Source organism: Chanos chanos, chromosome 12, assembly GCF_902362185.1.
Source record: "Chanos chanos chromosome 12, fChaCha1.1, whole genome shotgun sequence".
NCBI classification, from domain to species: Eukaryota; Metazoa; Chordata; class Actinopteri; order Gonorynchiformes; family Chanidae; genus Chanos; species Chanos chanos.
Genome location: NC_044506.1, coordinates 2,442,163 through 2,460,866, shown reverse-complemented (window position 1 = coordinate 2,460,866; position 18,704 = coordinate 2,442,163). Strand labels below are relative to the sequence as shown.

Genomic DNA, 18,704 nt, shown 5'->3' with positions numbered 1-18,704 from the left:
TGAGAAGACTACTCAACTTGAAGTTTTAAAGTATCTGATATTTCAAGTGCTTAGTGATCAAAAGTACAAGTGAATGACAAATAATTAAAAAGTAATCCTTCCTTGTTTTATATATGGTCAAAAAAGTCTTAGAAAATGTTAACAAAGAATGCCATCTTCTTTGTGTCAATCACAGAAAAGATTTTGGTGGTGAATTATTATTATTATCATCATCATCATCACATCAGTGAATCCTTGAATACCTATAAGTCCGATTACAGTCACTCAAGTATGGGTGAAATAACTGCAACTTTACTGGTGTCACGCTGGTGGTGTGGTGCAGGACCCAAGTGCAAAGACACGATGATTGAAGTGACAAAACGGAAGACTTTACTGACAAACTGAAGATTAAAATACAAGTGCAAACTGATAACAAAAGCCGATAACAAAAAGGTGCAGCTTGACAGTGCACAAAATACACAAACAACGATAGACAAAAGACAAGGCAAACACTAGGACATAAATAGAAGGAGAACTGAACAGGGCAAAACAGGATTGGTTAATACTAACAAGGTTAATAATTAGACAAACGGAAACAGGTGAGGGGCGGAGACAGACAGAGAACAGGCGCACAAAGACATGTCAAACCAAAAGTCCAAAATGGAGGTGCAGGCTGTGACAACTGGATATATTAGCTAATTTAGTAACCTAAACAACCATCATGCTCTGTCCCTCTCTGTCCCTCTGTTTATCTCGTTTCCCCCCCTCCAGTGGTCAGTGGTACTTGAAGTCTTTATTTATTTCCTGGTTTCTTGGTTTAGTCCTGTTTTTTTCACAATCCAGCCCGGTCCTTCCACTGTCTAGCCACATTTTCCCTCTCTCCCGTGTGTGTCTGTTTGCTGGGTTCCACTCCAGGTTTTAGCATTCACACTGATCACTAGCCTTCCCTCAACTCACCTCTTCACCATCTTCTTCTCTAGTCTGTTTTTAAAAGCCTTGTCTCACCCATTCAGCCCTTGCCAGGTTATCTTGCCAGTTTTTGGAAGGTTCTCTCACGATTTTATGAATGCTCTGATTTTTGCTCATGTTTTTTGACTCCTGCCTGAAGAAATACTCCCAAAGCATACAGCGACTATGCTAACCACAAGCCTTTAGTTTTCCTAACCCCAATCAGCACCTAATGCGTTGGTCTCCAATTCTACAATGGTTTGATTTAGAAATTGTTCATAATGGTTCTGATTTTCTGTTTGCCAGTTTCCTTTCCAGCCTGTTCCTTCCAAGTTTTAGACAATCAAATTTATCATACACATTTGTGTGCTTATTTCTCTATAGGGTTCTAGAACAACAAACAATACATATTCCCATGACAGAGCAAAATGGTCAGTCATGTTCTTGTTAGAAAGGCAGAGACTAGGTCTTTCAGAGCAGAGCTGAAGTGCTCACAGGGCATAATGGGGAAAATATTATTAAACAGAGAACAAGTGGACATCGAGGATAAAAGTTTAGTTGCTTTGATTAGTTGTTCAAAGAGTTCGGTTTCGACTGAATTCCTCTTGTTTGTTGAGTGCTGTTCTTGTGTGAGCTGAATGCAAGAAAGCCACACGTACATGTACATACACATTCATAAACACACACACACCTCACCTTTGGAATTTCAGTGCTGTGGTCCTATTATAAAGTCCCAGAGTCCTTATTCAGTCTGGAGATGGATCTATCCGTGCCTCCAGAGTCTTGATTCACCCTCCAGTACAAAGCCTACAGACTACAGTTCCTGTACCACCTCACATACCTACCTTCCTCAATAACAAGTTCTCAATAACAAAATCGCAGATGTTTTGCCAGAACTATTTCACAAATGGGCAGTACCAGGAAAAAGTGAACAATCATCTCCAGGCATAAGCCACAATATAACTTGATAAATCAAGTTAAATAAAATAAAATCAGCTTAAATATGGAAAAGGATCACATACCAGACAGACATAGGATTCCTATAGAGTTGCCTAATGCATTTTATTGTAAATGTATTACATGATGTAAAGTCCAGAAAGCTGCCTGGGTATATACACACCTGTGTTCTCCTATGCGTGTTGCAAAGTCTCACACTTCATATGCTGACTGCACTATGCTTTGCCAGTTGCCTTGTAGCTTATTCCCTGTTAGCCGTGTTCTCCCTGTTGGCCTTCCGGCATATTGACATTGGCTTGTTCCTGACTTCTGATCTTGCCTTGCCCCCAGTGGCCAGTGTTTTGTGTACCAGTCCTTGGCTGATCATTGACCAACCACTTAGATTACGACTTAGAATAAAGAATCATCCGCACTTGAATCCACTCTCTCTCAATTCCTTACATTACCTGTGTATTTTGTTTGTTTGTCATATTTTTGCATTGCTTGTAATATTCTGGGCTGCCCTATTCTTCTGATCTGTGCCTGGTTTTTTATTACAATTTAACTTGCTCTCCATGTGTATCCAGCCCCCCCCCCCCCCCCCCCCCTTTATCTTATGACAAAGACTTGAAGTGTTACACTGGTGTATTAAATGGGAAAAAGTGGTCATGTTGCTGGATGTTGCTCTAAATTTCCCTTTTAGTCCTTACACAATGTGTTATATAGGATGATATTATAAAGTTTTCACATTTGAGGCTGCATTGGTTTTGTCTATTTGTTGCTGTTATTTTGCCTTTACGACTTTTATCATCTATTCGCTGTGTAGCTAAGTGTTGCTAAGCAGCACTTATGTAGATGAACTGTACATCTACTGGTAATGTTGTAACTTCATTTTCATACATTTGTACTATGTAGCACAAATACCATGAAATGATGTTTGGTAACATAGTAACTACATGTGTCCAACCCATTTTCTCACTCAGCCTCAATCTCTTTCTCTCTTTGGTATATATACCTAATAATCCGGAATAGTGTATTACACAAGTTCTGGCACAATCTTCACATTAGATTTGGTATTTTCTACACAGAAAATGGACAGCAAAGGACATACTTTAATCCACCCACTGATAAATATGAAAATTTGTAAAATGAGTACCATACAAACTGTTCTTCTTCACCATATTTTTATTAATTAATAAACAAACATGTATTGATGACGTGAAGGTTTAATTATATCTTAGTGCCTCCAAAGTAAATTAAATGCAAACACATCGCTCCACCAACTACTCATTGAATTGAATTATCACATAATATATAAACTATATCACTATTTCATCACATGACATATGGTTTGCCACAATTACTGAGTCTACTCACTTTAATGTTTGCTTTGATTAACTAAAAACACGTTTTCAGTGACATGACATTTTTTTCTAAATCCATAACAGACAAAATCATCAGGCATGTTTGCATCGAGATACTTCCTTTAATAATTTGAAATAAAAAGATGATAAATTCATGATTAAAATATTCATTCTGAGACTGAAGAGACAGAAAATAATATACCCTCCTTAAGTTTCAAAACTGCTACAAATCATTCAGTACCTATGAAACCATAAAACCCTACTCAGGATCTCCAAACACATTTTATCTCTTCTTGTTTCTTACATTCAGTCCTATCCCGGAAGCTTCCAAAACTGTTCAAGAGTCTCCTGTCCTATTGCAGGTGCCTCCTCTTTTCTGCAGAACAGCATTACTTTGGTTTCAGTGAATTGTCTCGGCAACAGGAATGACACCTTGGGAAAGACACAGAATGGTTGAGAGAGCAGAACCAAAAGCCATATACAGAAAACATTTTACATAATGTAGGGAGATATAAAGGGAATCATTTTGCAGAGAATACCAATTTGCTTCATCAAAGGGAGGATAATTTAATCTAAATCACTGTTCTTTGTGTTAATTTTGTTATCTAGCAATGCACTTACTCCATTTGAAGCTGTACTATTTTGCTTGAGGGAGTGTATGTGGGGTTTAAGAACTGCTATGTGTTAAGTTGTGGCTAAGCAACACAACTGTAATGCAACCTTCACATCTAACTGTTCCATATCTTGAAAACCCCTTTGAACTAAGGACATGGAAAAAGAGTTCACTTAAGTAAAATGCACTTTTTCCTGGAGCATACGTTTTCCTGGAAAGATTCATTATTTTTAGTACCTCCTCCTCTTTTAGTTCTATCTTTTCGAGAGGTTCTTCTTTTGAGTAGAATCTTAAGAGTTTTATAGGATCCACTTCTCTCATTCCATAGTCCAAGCTGAAAACCTATAGAACAACATAGAGGAGAAAAGGACAATAGTAACCAATGACATTTACCAAAGTTGATTGTACAAATAACAGTGTAAGAAGACTAGATGCATCGCTCAGTATCACCATGAAGGCAAACAATGAATTCTTTAGAACTGGGAGAGGGTGAAATATATAGTAAGCTAGTTGTGGTCAAAAGTATCTGATCAGAGAGCTTCATTTGCTGTCATTTCAAAATACAAACCTGCTGCCAAAAGCAACCAAAAGACAACTATACGAGTAAAAAAAAGAAAAGAAAAAACATGAAGTAAATATGATCACATAAATTTTACTAATACTCTCCTATTTATCAAAGTGTGTAGTATGGCCAGCCCAGGCTAAATGCTTTAGCATCAGAGACAAACATCTTTATCTGAGTTCTAAACTAAAAATCAGTTCTGAGCAGAAGTACTTGTAGCCACGGGAGGTAGCACACGACATTCTGCAATTATGGGATATGTTTCAGCGCAACACACAGCTCACTGGAGAGCTACATAAACAAAGAATTTATCTTTTAGCATTTTAGCAATCTGTCCATATTGAGTTAATATTGCCATTATGAACACCTCAGTGTGTGGCATACTTCTGCTTCCTGTTTAGGTATGTCATTTTATTTATTTATTTATTTATTTTAATCATCTGAAGGCTTCTACTTAAAATCACTATATTCACGGTACAAAAAAAGCTAAAAGAAAAAAAGGATCTCGTGCACATCCATGCCTTTGCAGTTTCAATAAAATTCCCTCAAACAAATGCTGGCTAAGAAAATTAAGATTAATAATGAGATTTCTCTGCAACTGTTGCTCTTTATATTTTACAAATCGGTGTGCGCCTGTGATGTATGCCCAGAATTATGCGTATTGCAGAATAAGGAGTTATCATAACACATGTGCAGCATTTTACAGGGACACAGCTGTCCACTCACCATGACATCAAGGTCAACTGCAGTCACTGTCTGTAATTCACGAGCCAACTTTTCCAATTTTTCCTTCTCAGAAAAGCAAACATAAAATGATTTTCTTCTCAACATGGGTGATGCATACAAACTATCTGCAAGTTGCTGTTTGATTTTTTTTTTTTTTTTGACAATCATAGCATATTGTAAGCCTAAAACTATTTCTTACTGTAAAGGAGTTCTTGCTGACTGTGTTGGGAAATGTTTTGATTTGGATGGATCTGTAAAGTTTTCTGGTAAAAATTCTGTTGATGATGTCACGAGCATCTCTTAAATTTTCAGCTGTGGATCGCCAGATTTGATGAAGGATGTCATCTGTAACAGAGAATAGGAGATCCACAAAATTACACAAAACTGAATTATTCTTTTTATTAGGGGCAAGTCCCAAAAATGTGTGACAGTTACCTAGGCCAGCCATTTTTTAACCATAATTTTGACCTGAAAGCCAAGTTCAAGAGGATATAAAAGTGGTGTTTTCCTCAGTGTTCCTGGAGAAACTTAAGAATCAGGCCTGCACTTGCTGGTGAGATCCAGCCGATTTCTTTCTACTTTTTTTGCAATTCATTGCAGAGGGCTTGTGTTTTCTGGGATAACCAGTTTGTTTTGGATTTTTGCATTCTGGGCTGGTTTTGGACTTCAGGAGAACTGAGGAGGGGAATGTAAATATTGTGTATACAGGTACCACTTTACGATAAGGCTACCCTTATAAAGGCTTCATAAAGGGTTTACAGTTAGGTCATAAATTGAGTTGTAAGCACTTTACAAAATATTAATAAACAATTAAAAACAAGTTATAACACCATTTTCATATATCGATGTGGGCTCACTATTTGGCAAGATCAAGTTACTGCTGCACTTTTTATCTGTCTGTTCTGTTAAATCTCAGATTTTGCTAGTTGCTTAGCTTACTTTATCTTGTCCCTTTATCAGTCAGCATGTTAAACTGTCAGCTTTATCAGATATTTGTTAATGTGCTACTACCATTTAAAAATCAATAGAGTTATGCTTGTATGGCACTGACCTTCCTATATTAACATGAAATTACCAAGTAATTGTTTACCTTGACATTTTCAAGATGCTGTATGCGGTCTTCCTCATTATTATAAAAGGCGTGGATATGGCATATGCTATCAGGTTGTTTTGTATACTTGATATTAAAGTGGTATATTGTGATGTGTGTTGGGGGGTAGATAGGTGGAGCTTCCAAACCTTGGGGCAATAGACCAGTTCGTTATTGTTCAGTTTATGTTTCCCGTTGTGTCTAGTAGAAGTGAATGTGTGTTGTTCATCATGTAGTCTTTGAGTTGTGTTGTTGATTCTTGGGATAGTTCAATGTTATCTGTGTACCGTAAATGTAACTGTAAGTGTCAGCAAGTTGTAAAGTGTAAAACACACTTTACAATAAGGCTCCATTTTGCCAGTAATACATGTTAGTAACTCATTGGTAGGCCTAATCAGGGCTCACTATTTGGCAAGCAGCAGGTTACTTTTGCTCTTTTTATCTAATGTGTTATAATAGCTTATTAATGAAGTGTTTACAAAATGTTCACAACCTAATTAATAAACTAATTATAAACCATTCATAGACCCCTTACAAGGGTAGTCTTATTGTAAAGTGGTGTGTGTATATATATATATATATATATGCATTGATGAATTGGTATTGTGGATGGTGAATTGGTAACAACCTGATATCTTTATATTGTTTGTGTGGGATGACTCGGTTTTGTGCTTGGTTTTCTGTCATTGCTTGTTCACCATTTGCACAATATAGTTTTGTTGGGGTGGTAAAAATTGTCTTGCTGTTGTTGTAGTTTAACTCCTAAACAGGAATGGTGTATTTTCTTCGAGCAATAAGTGTAACTCCTATCTGATAAGAGAGTCAGAGGGGTTGTTACAATACAATATTTTGTTTTTAAACACATCATTCCTAATATGCAGAATGTGGAGAAATGTCTTTCCATAACTTTAATCAGCTAGTGGCCTGTTTATCAACATGTGGGACTATAGTTGTCTTTCTCTGTTTCAGTAGAATTATTATCTGAATTACTGTTTGCACTTATTTCCGTAGTGTAATTGCACGTAATAATGATCATTTACAGGAAGATGCTTGAGTGTCTCCAACCTCTGTACTGTTGATAGAGTATTTTATGTATGTATGTATGTATGTATGTCTATGTGTGTTTGTATGTCTTTACTTTTTAAAATCAAAGTCTGTGCCCACTACAAATATTAATTAAAAAAAAAAAGCTAAAAGCCTTGTGGCTTTAGAAATTTTAATTCATTTTACCTCGCTCATGCCAGTTAAACCAGGCAGCAACTGGAGAGACTTTTTACGTTACAAGGCGTGGACTAATATATGTTTCAGTGATTCTGACACTTAACATTGTACAGACTCTCACCATGTCTCTCTCTCTCTCTCTCTTTCTCTCTCTCTGACCCACTCTTCCTCCCCTCTGTTCCTTTCATCCTTTTTATGGTCCAAGCCTCTCTACGCTCTCTACAAACACCAGCCTCAGCTTGATGTCAGCAACTCTTGTACCGCTCGGCCAAAAGCTGTTAAAGATCAATTTAAGGGAGAGCAGATCACCTCGGGAGGTTAGTGTCCCAGTGAGAATGAAATTCAGACCATGCCATAGGCCCAATCTGCATTGCTCTACTCGGGCACAAACTATGTAGAACAAAAAAAATGCTATCCTAGAGTTAAGCTATGCTACAGTTCAGCTTTCAGTTCAGCTAAGCTGTGGTTTAGCTTCAGCTCCAGTTTAGCTCTGGTTGTGTAAACCGTAATGAAGTCCGTCTGTCCGCCCTGTTCTCTGTGAAGAACTGGCCGAGTCTCACTACTTCGGAAGATCTGCGACGCTAAAAGACTCTCCCTGCACCGACACGAGGTCTCACTAACGTTTACCTACTGCTAACTTCAGAAACTTCGGTCTTTCATACATGAACGTAGCTGGACCTGCTCTTCTTCCTCCCCCTTTTTCTCTCCTTCCCTCACAACCCTTTTTTGTGCAAGTAACTACTACTAGAACATCACTCAAGACAGTTTGTTTTGGTTAAGCGTGCCTCTTCATGACTAATGCCTCGTGTAGTTGTCCATTCATACATACTTTAGGTAACGAGGATATTGTTACTGTCTACCGTTAGTTGTTTGTCTTCTTGTTAGTAGTTTAGATGCTGTTGTATATGTGTGTATAGCAGATCTGCCTTAATTCCACCTGAATGTTTATTCAACATTAGATTCACTCTGTACCGTTTGAATTTAGTCATTGTAATAAACGTGTACGTTCGCCTTTCTACTCTGAGCATGTGGTAATTCATTTCCTATAGTTACTGCATGCGATCCAGAAACTTAGTTAGCTAGAAGTATTGAATTCGAAAAGTATTATTGTGCTTTCTACTTTAATGCTATTATTTAATATATGTTAAGACTGATGAAGAGTTATTCTGAATAATTTCTAGGTTCAGTGTTCAGAGCGCTGAGCTATAAATAGAGTTTTTCAGAGTAACTGTAATTTCACTGGGTTCAGGTTCTGAAATAATGTTATGGTTACAGCTAAGTGATATTAGCATTAAGTCTAAAAATTACGGTGAACCATTAACCAGAATTTTCCTATACCACTCGCACAACAAACTAGTAATGTCATGTAATGTCATGTACAAGTAAAATGTAAAATGTTGATGTATTTTTCCTCATCTCTGTTCAACAGAATCTCATACAACAGTTAAATAACTTTTGAGGAAACTTGCCAGAATATTTCATTAGTGAGGTAAAGGAATAGCATAACATTTCTGGCCAGCGTGCCCTGTTTTACCAACGGAAATGTGTTCAGATTCTGAAGAAGTGTAAAACAGAAAATGTAAAATATCCTTTAAAGGGTGTTACCGGAAATGGTAAACTGTTTTTTATGAAAATTAATCTTTACCATTTATAATGTTGTCTGGTATCTTTATGTGATTGTCCGCTGCAATAAGTAAGGAATAAAATGTGACCTGTGAGAAGCAGATAGGCCGTCTCTTCTTTAAAGGCATCGGAGATTTTCATTGTGCCACCAACCTTAAAATCAGCAGCATCTGCTATTCTAAGTACATCTAGAATCCTGGAAACATTCATATAAAACAGGGAAAATAATGAGAAAAAGCCCATTTCATGTACTCATGAAAATCTGTTCTACACAAAAACACATACCACATTGTCACAAATGCATATTGCTTATTTGATAATGGATATTGATTTTAGGTGGTTACGTATTTAGTTACTTATCATGTTAAATAACTAAATATTATTTGTATTTAGACTTTGCTCAGTTTCACAATGTTTATATCAATCCTATACTTTTACCTTTGCCTATATAAACCTTGATGGAGCTAGGCCTATTGGTCCTCACTGAATACATTGTGAGATTAATGGAACATCCTTAGAGTCTATACTGTATAAGGTGTTATCAAAGCACAAAGCAACATTCAGCAGATGCTCAGTGAGACTCTGAGAGTGCAGTGGATAAATTTATTTGGTTATGAGAAGCAGGTCGTACCCTAGCCGTGGTCGTAAGGATATTATAGAGTGCCGACCACTGTTGATATTTAATTGCAATCTCATTCCAGTGCTTGCTGAGAGTCATTCTTAGATAACCACCTCAAATTAACATAACGTTGCTGTAGCACAGACAAAGCATTATTTTGCCAGGCTTAATCTGATCAACATTATTCCCATTATGATGTTATTTCCAACTTATAAAAAGACCTATTAATTTCAGGCTGATTATTTATACTGAATGTGTGAAGCAATGTATAAAGGATTAGCATGAGTTTGTATCCACTCAGATAATATTAATAGATCTATTATGAAGCGCACTTTACGAACAATCTATGTGTTGTGTGAGAGCTTTACACGTGAACAGATCTCTTTGTCTCTTATCTCTTGTAAATATATAAGTGAATATACTATGACTGTGACCAAAAGGACTTCTTTTTTTGATGATGCATATAACTCACATGCGCTCAACAAGATTCTTAGCCTTGTGCTGGCAGGCACAATGATGAAGAAGGTTGCGGGTATGAAAGAGCTCATACATGTTCCTTGCTTCCTGGAGAGTACAAGCGAGCAAGTGTTTTTAAAAATGTTCTCAACCAAATGTGCCGTCATACACTAGATATAACTCGTGATTACCTTGTCTCTCATGCAGATTTCATTGTCACAAACACGAGCAAACATCAAGTAGCGCCCGTGGTCAAAGTTGGATTTCAAGCCCAGGTGGTGACAGTCCCTGTGAAGAGAACCATGAAACACCTGAAGTACATGGGCTATGACAACAGTCTTCAACACAGTTAAAGATCCTCTTTTACAAGGTGGCTGTTTTTCCAAGGGAAAGGGGAAGACAGTGTGGAAAATATTGGAAAATAACCAAAAGTATAAATATCTGTTTTTATCAATAACTCTTTTAGACAATACTGATACTAAGCTCAGTAGTTTGCTATTTAAGGACAGCAAATGTCTGACCAACCAAGCAGTGCATTTCAGTAGAATATTCTATGTGTCTGTTAATCTGTGTCAATGATTGCTATTAATGTTTGTTTAAAGGGAAAAAGTTCATGTTACTGCTCCAAATACTGTAACTAAATAGTTTATGTAAATGCAAACATCAACCCAAGACAGGACATGCTGGTTAGTACTGATTCAACCAAACTGAGTACCAGCTAACTCTCTGATTAATCAATTAGATTTTAAAATCTATCTTTCTAGTTCATACACACAATGCAGTGAAACATTATGCCCAGAACTGTCAGATCATAAAATTTCACCATGCAGAGCAGAACGAATCAAAACCATTGACAGCCATTTTAACCCCTAAAATGCATAGAAATTAGTCAAAATTGTTATTATTATTATTGTTGTTGTTGTTGTTGTTGTTTCTGTTGTTGTTGTTTTGTTTGTTTGTTTGTTTTGCTTGGATTGAAGTCTTTCATTTCATTTCAAAGGGCTCAGAAAGAAAAGATTGAAACTCACCGGCTGAGATAATCCATTTTGTCAACATCAATACCAGTCTTGTGATTTGCCACAATTTCATAAAGGAAGGCTTTCTTTTTAGGCCTGCCTTTATACTCAGACTGCAGAATAAAAAAATAAAGATTTGCTGAAGGAAGGTTATGAATGTTTCAGTATTTATTGTAAACTTTTGACATTCCGAGAAACACTTAGCTCCTGAAAGACCTAAAGCTGCTGTAGGTGGCAAAGTCTTTTTCTCAAAAGAAAGTTGTGGCCTATTTTGGTCTTTACTTTTGACACAAAATTAGATTCCAGATTCAAAAGAGCCTTGAAACAAAAGCACATTTTCACTGCAGTCACTCTTTTTGTAGGTGAAATAATCCTATAATAACACCTTTCTGTTATCAACTAGACTTCATTTTTGCTTTTTTTACCCATGATGCACCATTCCAATGAGATGTTGTCATTTTACAATCTTTAATGTGGGTTTTTCTTTTTAATAAGTTCTTAAATGCTATTAATCATGACAAATCATACTAAACCATGCCAAGAACATTATCATTTAATCATGTGACACCGTAAAGGGAAAGAGGGTATATTTGGACTATAGCTTTTTCATTTAAGGAGCTATTTCATTTGTTATCACTTCCGTATAATCCAGTCAAAGAAGTAGAGGAAGTACTTTTTGGTCACACACACAGTGAGCAGTGAAATGTCGCTTCTGCATTTGACCCATCCTAACACCAGTAAGCAGACACATAGTATGAGCTAGGAGCAGTGAGCAGGGACCACCTCCAGGTCTTTTCATCAGTGCCTTGGTCAAGGTCACTAACAGGAGTACTAATCTTAACCACTGGGCTACTGTGAATAGATAATGAATAAGTAATACTTATCTAGAGTACAGAAATAGACGTCTTACCTCACTATCGGTGGAGGAGCCTCCAGATTCTGATTTTCTATCAGGGCCTCTTATGAGCTCTCTGATGAAGGTGAGGTCCGAATCATTCAAGTGGTATTGGTTTTTCATCTCTTCTTCAATTCCATGCTGACTAATCAGATGGTTGAACATTTTGACTGATTGGTCCTCATGCTGTCTCAGGTAGATATTTGGAAATGCATTTAATGACCACAGCAAGTATTGGTTTACGTTTATTTTTAATCCCTAATGGGGAACTCTAGTGCCAATTTAACATACATTAATTCTGTCCGTTTTCTGCTATTCAAACAGCAGATAAATGGATGATGTTGGACTAAAAGTTAAGTGACATTCAGAACCCAGAATATCTATAAATGTTTTCTATGTGCCAAAAGATATGATAATTTATTGAAATATTCCATTTCATAATTACCCTCCAATCTGGTTTAATTTCCTCCATAAACTCTTGAAAAAGATGAGAAAATGGGCCATGACCTTAGCAAGGAAAGATTCTAGTTATTTATGAATTTAATTTGATTGACTTGAATATCAGTTGCATATGAAAATTTAAAATCCATCGTGTATTATTCTGCCTGACCCATTTCATATGTCCCAGCTGAAAAGCGAGGAGTCAGCCTTAGTTAATATGATTCCAAACTGTGAAATTCCCTCAAAGAGCACCTAATTCACTAATTCACCTCTTTAAAAGAACTATAAATAATAATTATAGTAATAATAATATTAATTATTATGATTATTATTATTATTATTATTATTATTATTATTATTATTATTATCACCATTATTATTATTACTACTATTATTATCATTATTATCATTATTATCATTATTATTATTATTATTAATAATATTATTATTATTATTATTATTATTGTCATTGCTATTATTATTGTTTTTGTTGTTGTTGTTGTTGTTGTTGTTGTTACAGGATCACCTATGAGTGTTGAGTAGAGCTATCTCCAACAGATCTGATATTATTTTGCTTGTGCCGTACAGCTGTCCTTTACTGCATGTTCTCTTTTATGTATGTGCAGGTATAGCACATGTTTGAATGAGATAAATATGTTTCATGCTTAGAAACAAAATTAACGAAACAACAACATGTGTACATATGACCACACAGTTTAGTCCTCAAGGTACTCAATTCTGCAAGAGTATCAGGAAAATTCCCTTTGAAAAGTTACCCAAGGAGGAGACTGGCCTGGATTATTCTTTAACTGTCATTATCTGGCATGCAAAATGCATATTGCCAAGAGCTTCATGGAATTTGTGGTTATGAAATATGCATCTTTCATAATATGTAAACATTAATAGTGATGGACTTTATGAATCTCCATATAGAGGTATGGCGATCACACGCTTCCTTATGTGTCAGGCAGGTCTAACAAGAAATATTAAAGCACTTCGGGGGTTTTTTTTCCCTTTCCAAATGTCAGGGGTTTTTTGTTTGTTTGTTTGTTTGAAGAAGGAGCTTTATTTCTCTCTATAATCGTTAGATTTAACTTGTGTATTGACTGATTTTTTTTTTTTATCTGTTTTCATTTACCAGCCAGAACTTAAATTTTGTGGAAGTTCATCAGTATGATTAGTTCACATTATTATGTATCTTTCAAATGAATATAGCAAGGACTATTATTTGGTTCATTTCAGATTGGTACCAGGAACATTTCATAGTCTTTCAAAATAAATTCTGCTAAACGTCTAAATGCCTGTTTATCTTAATCCATTATTACCATAAGTACAGAAACACCACCTCACTTATTAAGATAATAATCAGTATTCCTGGTGTTCTCTATTAAATTCTGTTCATCGTTAAAGGTATTGTACATTTGCGGACATATCTATGTATGAAATACACATGTAAATAATATTTAGATAATCTGTTATAGCACAACTTATTATACTTGCTGTGCTTTTTTTCATTTGGCTTAGTGCATCAAATATCTGTTATTGCAGTTTAAATAACTAATTAACAAATTAATTAACTTTTCAGTACTCACCAAGGTCATGACACAAGCCAGCAATCTGCACACACAGCACATCCTTGTCATCAATCCCTAAATCTGGTTGACGCTCCTGTAGCGTTTTGATCAGCTTGCCTGCGAGGTGACACACACTGACCACACACACATCATTTTTAGTGACCTCACAGGTGACTGGGTATTATTAAATGCACCAAGGCCATCTAGGGAAAAAAATCTCCCAATGGTTGAGGCTAGAATTTGGGTCTGAGTTAGAGACAGTATTTTTTTTTTTTTTTTTTAATTTTCACACTATTGTTACGTGCATGTGTTATGTCACTGAAGTTTTCTCAAGACTTTATCTTGTGACATTTTATATGTTGCATTTCCACATATATAATGTTATTAATATGTCATACATATACAATATAATGTCATTTTATTGAATACACTTCTCTATTCTTATCTTTAAGGACAGCCAGTTATGTGAGAGCATATAGTTTCAGATACTTGTTACGTGCAGCGCATTTGTGTGTGTTTGCGTCTTGTGTCTTGGTTTTCTCTCTCTCTCTCTCTCCCCTCTCCTGTCACCTGACGCAGGGATCCAGCGGTGGCGCGAACAGCTGCCACTCCCCACCTGGCCTGGTGTTGCGTCCCACCTGCGTGTTCCCAGCCAGCCAACCAAAGACGGAGTGCCCCTCATCGGATGGCCAACCGGAGATGGGGCGCGGAAATTTAAAGATGCCGGTTTTTAGCTGTTTGTAGATTTCGGTCTCGTTTGCGTTCGCTCGTGTGTTCCCTCGTGTTATAATTGCTAGCTGTGTATCGTGTGTGACTTTTGCTATTGTTTGATTACGGATTTGGATTACGGATTGGCTTTGTTTGTTTTCGATTGGCGTGGGGAGAAGAACAGGTAAGAAGGGGATCCCCGCGCTAGGAGTTAACTGTATATAGGGGTTAGGTTAGAGGCGGGTGCCACTATTGTATGTTTTGTTTTGTAGGCAGTGAGTGTAGTTAGGTTTATCTTTTGTTTCTCGTAGTTAAGTGTGTGTTTTCCTGTAGGCATTTAGGGTGTTTTTTGTTATATTTCGTTCATTCCTTTGGCACCGTCTATAGTTCTCTCCCCTCTCCGTGTTCGTGTAAATATTCCTGTATATATATTTATATTCTTGTAAATATTACTTTGTTCACTTTGTAAATATCTTTAATACATTGCACTTTTTTGTTGTACATTGGTCCCGTGTCCGTGTGTTTTTCCCCTCGCACCGTCCCAATCCGACACTGGTGGTGGGTTTCTTTATGCTACGTCCCTGCTTCATACCCCTAGACCTAACTCACCATCTGGGACGTAACAATACTCAACCCACAATTCATATGAATGTGGAAAAAAATTCTATAATCTATATATAATCTGTGATCTATATATTAATATGTAATCTATCATTTAACCTGACAAACTTCATATCTAAAAAAATCTGAACATAATCCAGAATACATGTGAGAATGTACTGCACAAGGAGATGTGGTTTTAAGATCATTTTACCCAATGGAATGTTCAAAGCGGTTGTGAGAAGCTCCTGGATACACAAAGTACCCTCCTCCAAGCTGCTTAATGTTACGCAGTCTCTGGAAATGTGGGGTGTCAATGATTTTAACAAAAAGAGGATGCATCTCAATGTGGCCATGGATTGGGTCATTGAAGATCTGTAAGAGAGAAAGAAAGAACTGCTATTAATAGCAGTGCAGCTACCACAAATCAAAGGGTCATGAAAAGGCCCTTCTTTCTAAGCAGCCTATACTCCTAATAATGTGTCCAGTAGAATGCTAACTCTGGTCTACCAGACCATATTAACCAGTAACCTGTGTGCTGGGGAGGAAACCTCTGCTCAAATGAGTCTATTCAGAAGAGACACAGCAAGTGGACCCAGACGACCAGCTCAGCTGTGGACCAGCCCTTGAACCCTCCAGAGGCAGTGGTTCAAAGCAAAGAGAAACGGAACATCTTTGCTATTAAGAACAATGGACTACACCCTGTCCACACTGCAGTATGGACTCAGGAGAGATTTCATCCAATTACTCTTTATCATCCTCCCTACTGAAAGGTTTAGGACAACGTGATGTGGATGAAGTGCTCTTGATGTTTCAGTGTTTGTTTTATAAATTATTAATATTTACATGACTACACAGTCATATATTGCATTATCATGTACGTACTGTGTTGTCATTATGTCGTTATGTCTTCATATTGTATTGTTTCTTCTTTCATAATCTGATAAGACATAAAATGAATATCATCTCATCTGTAGAGACTTCTCTATGACTTCTCCTGGATTTCAATGTCTGCTTTATTCCCTCAGAATAAGTGACTTTGACCTTTGAGTTGTGGTGAGTTGAGTTAAATGAGATCATTTCTCCTTATCTTAGTCAGTGGGAGTTTTTCCTTACCGCTACTGCCTAAAGCCTTCTCCCAGTTATAGATGAAATTTGCCCATTTGAATGGCCTGTCAATGTCTGCGACTAGTTGAATTGTACTGATATAATATTCAGTTGTAGCATCCACACCTCAATGATCAATAATAAAAGTGTAAAACTGAGAGAGTTTCTTCATATCATATCATCATATTTGTTGATAATCTGTGTCTCCTCTTGACTTGTTATATTAGCCTGTTTCAACCACAAGTACAGCATTCCTAAAGTTCTGTATGTCTATCTGTGTTGGATTGTGAACTGGTGTTTGTTTGTTTGTTTGTTTTTTCTTTTGGTGGGGCGGGACCAATCAGATCTATCATGAGTGTCACCATAGTACACTACATACAATCTCAGCTGCATATTACAGCCTTATACTTCGTTCTTTGACCTTAACCTACCTCTGAGGTTTCCTGCCAAAACAGCCCGTCAAATGAGATAAGAGCATGCCACATTGCCACACTGCCATCTGACCGTGCATTTGTCTGTGGCATTGTACCACCTGACTGAAATTTGGATTCACCTGGTCAAATCTAGAACCCAAACAGTGTTGTAGAAACAGCAGGATGGGAGTCAGACTCATCCTTAATGACAGCCTTTATTCACTGCCCCACACTGTGACCTCACGCCACATTCCCCTCAGCCGATTCACCCATCCCACTGTCCTCCACCATTCTCCACCTGCCCTTGTCATAAAACCTGTCCACTATCAGATCTGACGTAGCTGCTTGGTTGTAAAAGTTACTAATTACCACATTTTGTATTTTCCTTGTGTGTGTGTGTAAAACAGTTTCACTCTCTCTCTCTCGCTCTGCCAGTTGGTCACATACATCACAGTGTTTCTGTAAAAAGCTCTATTATAAAATCATCATAAAATCTCACATATTAGCTGTTTTAGCAGAAATGTATCGTACATTGTATTCAATATCTATATTTATATTATCTTTATGTTGGTTTTCAAAGAGCTTGTTCTGTTCTCAAATAGCCAACTTAACAAAGACTACTTTGAATTTCAGTGATTAACAATCAACATTAAACATGTTTTCAGAAGAAAGTGAATATTGAATTTAGTGAACAAGATACAGCACAGTTCAAATCGGAGGTTGTTATAAACTTATGCTAATGTACAGGTAATTTGCCCATTTGAATAGACAGACACACTTAATTATCAGAGCAATTGTGAATAAATGTCCTAGATTTAAAAATAAAAATCACAATCTAATAAAATCAGTTAATCAGCAACAGTAACAATTAGAGAACATCTGTTGTAGAACACTTAGGACACACACACACACACACACACACAAAGAGTTTGACATACTACAAAAAGTCCATTTATGTCCCCTTCATTTCCCTGTCCACCATCCTTGTTTCTCCTGTTTTCCTCCATGAAAATGATTTTAACATAAACACACACAAATAATGCTTATGTATGAATTTTAACACTATTCAGTGAGAAAATCCATACAGAAGAATATGATCATTTATTTTCTTTCAAATTATTCCACATTTTCTTCTCCTTTTTTTGTTTTTCTTCCATATTCCTGATGTTTACTCTCTCAGAGTTTGACAGCCCATCAAAGAGGTCTGGGTTAAGACTAAACTTAATGCAGAGTTTGATCACAGTTATATATGCTCACCAGCAGAGCCCTGGGATGAGAGATGACTGGTAATGGAAACTGGGCAGGCTTCTCGTAATATGATAATGATGATGAAGTAAACATTCTGTTCAGGAAGATGCCCGAGTTCTTGATCTTTGTCATTGCCTCACGTTGCTAATATGTCTCGATATCTCTCTACTCTGGTCTCAAAACAGCCTTATTGTCATTTTCACTTTCATTTCATCTTTCATTGTGACAAACAGTACATAGATAGAGAGGCACCCATCAGTACACATGAGCAGTGAATCCAGCAACAGACCAATGACAGACTTTCATTGCTCGTAAATAATCTCCCTGCTTACCTCCACCATCTGTCAGTCTAGAAAGGTAAGAAATGTTTTTCCCCTTGTTTATAGTCCAATATGTGCTATGATTACATTATAATTACTCTGTGTGTCCATATTTTTTTTTTTTATTGTAGTGCCATAAAGACATTAAATGCAGAAGTCAACAACCTGTTCTCTATCAGCAACCACTCTGAAACAAGTTACATGCATGTGAAGGAAATTCAGCAGATGTATTTTTCATTGGTCTT

At 36.7% G+C, this 18,704-nt stretch overlaps 1 protein-coding gene across 1 annotated transcript; it reads right to left on the bottom strand.

The window, feature by feature from the left end:
• Positions 1 to 3,539: 3,539 nt before the first annotated feature.
• Positions 3,540 to 18,271, bottom strand: LOC115825432 (deoxynucleoside triphosphate triphosphohydrolase SAMHD1-like). The gene is made up of 13 exons (XM_030789266.1): positions 18,149 to 18,271; positions 15,586 to 15,746; positions 14,082 to 14,197; positions 12,494 to 12,555; positions 12,064 to 12,234; positions 11,166 to 11,266; positions 10,329 to 10,425; positions 10,154 to 10,245; positions 9,152 to 9,258; positions 5,328 to 5,473; positions 5,129 to 5,191; positions 4,078 to 4,182; positions 3,540 to 3,659 (listed from the first exon to the last, which is right to left on the bottom strand). The coding sequence occupies exons 1-13, from the start codon at positions 18,269 to 18,271 to the stop codon at positions 3,540 to 3,542; spliced, it is 1,464 nt and encodes a 487-aa protein (XP_030645126.1).
• Positions 18,272 to 18,704: the final 433 nt, after the last annotated feature.